The 3,357-nt window shown below is 34.1% G+C and overlaps 1 protein-coding gene across 1 annotated transcript in view; it reads right to left on the bottom strand.

Annotated features, from left to right (window-relative positions):
* The window catches only part of LOC107685849 (B-cadherin-like), an 18,614-nt gene extending 15,706 nt beyond the window's left edge, over positions 1-2,908 (bottom strand). The window contains exons 1-3 of the mRNA XM_016482582.1: positions 2,810-2,908; positions 2,672-2,738; positions 2,456-2,510 (exon numbers count right to left, since the gene is read on the bottom strand). Coding sequence (XP_016338068.1) covers positions 2,456-2,510; positions 2,672-2,722 — 106 coding nt within the window. The 5' untranslated portion in view covers positions 2,723-2,738; positions 2,810-2,908. The remainder of the gene's footprint in view (positions 1-2,455; positions 2,511-2,671; positions 2,739-2,809) is intronic.
* Positions 2,909-3,357: the final 449 nt, after the last annotated feature.

The following is a 3,357-nucleotide window of genomic DNA, read 5'->3' as shown; positions in this document are numbered from 1 at the left end:
TATGTATCCTCTGGATACCTACTTTAACAGGGTGTTGCTACTAGGGGTCTGTTGAGACAGTTCCTTCAGCATATACAGAGCGTGCGGTAGCCCCTGTGTGACAGGCCAAGACTTAGTATGATTCAAGGCTCTTGGTTGTATTCCCTTAACGGAATCTATCCTGATTCCAAGCCTTGAGCTCTACCCCGGGCCCAGGAGACTGGCCCTAACAGGTAAGTATTTTGGGGTATGTAGCCTAGGCCTTTGGCCGTAGGGAATAACGTCACTGACAGCCGTCTATGGGTCACGACGAGGCGTTCCCCATAGCGAACCCTAGAGGACACAGTGTCTCGTTCCCTACTCAGGGAACCATGGTTATATACGTAACCTGAGACGTTTTAACTGATGGCTCTTATATATCACTGTGTCGTACCCGCACAGGAAGTGGTGCATCACCCACATATGCACATTTATAAAATGAGGTTTATGAAATGAGGGAATGCACAGTTGCAATAGGTTACATGGCAGTGTGATGGTTACAAAAATCACACATAAGATAAAACAAATAATAAGGTTCAATGGGGTCAAGGCACACTCCTAAACACCTGTGAAATGTTCATGAAGTTGTTGTGTGAAATGATGAAAGACTGAATTTGAGACATGCTTTAATATTTAACATATATAACATTGAATCTCCAAATTAATGTGGTTAAACAACATAAAGATGTTATGTATATATTTTAAATGTGTTTAATGGCATCTTTTTACTAAGTATTCTATTATATATTATTAATCCTTTCACATGTAAGCTTAACATATTCTAGCTGACCCCCTCAGTGAGAGTTTGTTTTTTTCAATTCAGGTGACTATAATTTCACTCACACACACACACACACACACACACATGTTGGTTTTTATGGTTTATGAGGACTCTCCATAGGCGTAATGGTTTTTATACTGTCATACCTTTGTCATTATACAAATGTATGTCCTCATTTGTCACAAAAACGTGCACACACACACACACACACGTCTGGTTCACTATCCTTCTGGGGACTCTCCATAGGCGTAACGGTTTTTATACAAACTGTATTTTCTATCGCCCTACACCAACCCTACACCCAAACCTACCCCTCACAGAAAACTATCTGCATTTTTACAATCTCAAAAAAAAAAAAAACTCATTATGTATGATTTATAAGCTTTTCACTAACAACAGGTTGCCTTATAAAAAAAATATTTTTGTAACATTTCTTTAACAAGAATGACATGTTTCTATCTGTTAGAATTCACTGCAGTTACACTGAAAAAAATAAGTAAAATGTAATCATTTTTTTTTTTGCAAGTTTTTGCACACCTATTTTTAAGTAAAATTTAAGTATGGAATTAATTAGAATCTACTTAACTAAGTTATGTAAAATTAGCAAAGGAAATACTTAAATTAAACGTGGCCAGTTAGAGTTTCATGCATAATTTCTACTTAATTATTTTAAGTTTACTCTGCAATACTCAAGTACATTTCATTCAGCATGGTTGGTAAACTTTCCTTACACAATGTAGCAATGAAAACAACAACAACAACAGACTATTAAAGCATGTGATTCACTCACATACATAAGTAAACAAGTATACGGCTTGCTATGCTTTTTAAGGTAGTATCTTTACACAGTATAGTAATTAATCAAATGAACACAGAGACCTCAACACAATACAAAATTACGGTAACAATCAGTGGATATAGCGTTTGAGTATGAATGGGTCATTTTGCGTAGAAAATGAATTCCGGATGTCACAAAACAGCAAGTTACTAAACCTAACAACAAAAGCAACCATAAAACAGTGTAAATAGAACTAGAAAACAGTGAAAAATGTAACCTTATTAATTATTCATGCCCCAGTGCATGATGGGAACAACAGGATCATAACTATGATATTTACTTAAAGAATCCGTGTAAACCAAGAAAAATATACTTATAAGTTCAAACTTTAATTTCTACATGCTTAAATTGAGTAGCTACTAATATAGAATTTACTCTCTTTTTTAAATTCTTGCCTAAACTAATTTATTTAATGTAGAAATTACATTTGTTTTTCCGTAGTATTTACTTCACCACAAAATCATTTTTATCAGTGTACCATGTTTATATTACAGTACAAAAGCCTGTAACAAAATTTCAAGAATATAAACCACAAGGTCACTTACAAAAATGTTTTAAATTAATTAATAATCACATTTCATTGTTTTGAGAGTATGTTTTAAGTACCGTTCAACTTAACGTTAAAAAGAACGGTTCACACATTTGCGTTGTGATAATACTTTCAAACAACCTTTTCAAATTCCATTATATAATTTGTCATACATAATTTCAAAGCTAATTAGTCCTAAAGCTAATTTGGAATATTAAAAATGTCTTAATGCATTCTCCGGAGTGCCTCATTTTATATCAAATGATTTACAATTTTGGAAACTGTCTACCTGCTCTTTTGTCCGCTTTTGAAGAGGGATCGTCTGCAAATGCGCACGAAAACACCTGCGTAAAAGAACATTCCCTCCATATAATTGCTGCACATTTGTAACATTTTATGTCTTTATTGTCATAAAATTATAATATCATTAACAACAACAAATTCTTGCTGGAAAAACAAAGAGAAAATTAGTTTATTAGAAGCCTATGACACGATCGTATCTTACCTGACAAAGGAAAGTAATAACTCCAAACCACACAACCCCTGCAACCTCCATTACATGTGCAAAATGTCTGTGGGAAAAAATATCCTGTAACTTTTATTCCACCGTCTATTACTTTAAACTAAATGCAGCTGTTCTTACAATCGAATGTCGAAGCTCAGCCAGCAGATAGATTCCGTTCTTCTCCAACCAGGTCACCAATCCGTTTGCAGCCTTATTACTTCCTCAAAACAAGGTGAAGTTCAATGCAAATGTTTCCTAAGGCTGGCTGTTGTTCGTGTTACTGCATGTTCAACTGTCGCTTTCTCATGCTGGTAGTGTGAAAAATCTAAATTCACTAGAAAGCGTTATCATAAACATGAAAATTCACTGGAAAGCGTTAACAGGTCTACACTCGAGACGAGAAAGTCAAAGTTTTTGGTTCAATAAATGCAATTGCAATAGTTAATAAATATTGTAACTAACACTACATCATAACTGAACTACATAAAAAACTGTGATGCTATTAATATTAAATAGATGACAGTACATCTATTATATAGATGTATTATATATATTCATTTATTTATTTGAAAATAGCAAATGCTAGCAGCTTTTGGCTCTGTTGTCTTGAGGTAGATGCATTCAACTTCAATGTTTTTTAATGAATTTCCAGTTTATGAAAGAAAACAGCTCTCAGTTAGCCTGCT

The sequence above is a fragment of the Sinocyclocheilus anshuiensis genome, unplaced genomic scaffold (genome assembly GCF_001515605.1).
Source record: "Sinocyclocheilus anshuiensis isolate Anshui unplaced genomic scaffold, SAMN03320099.WGS_v1.1 scaffold1018, whole genome shotgun sequence".
Classification (NCBI taxonomy): Eukaryota; Metazoa; Chordata; class Actinopteri; order Cypriniformes; family Cyprinidae; genus Sinocyclocheilus; species Sinocyclocheilus anshuiensis.
The sequence above is the reverse complement of the archived record's forward strand: the minus strand, read 5'-3'. Positions and strand labels throughout refer to the sequence as shown.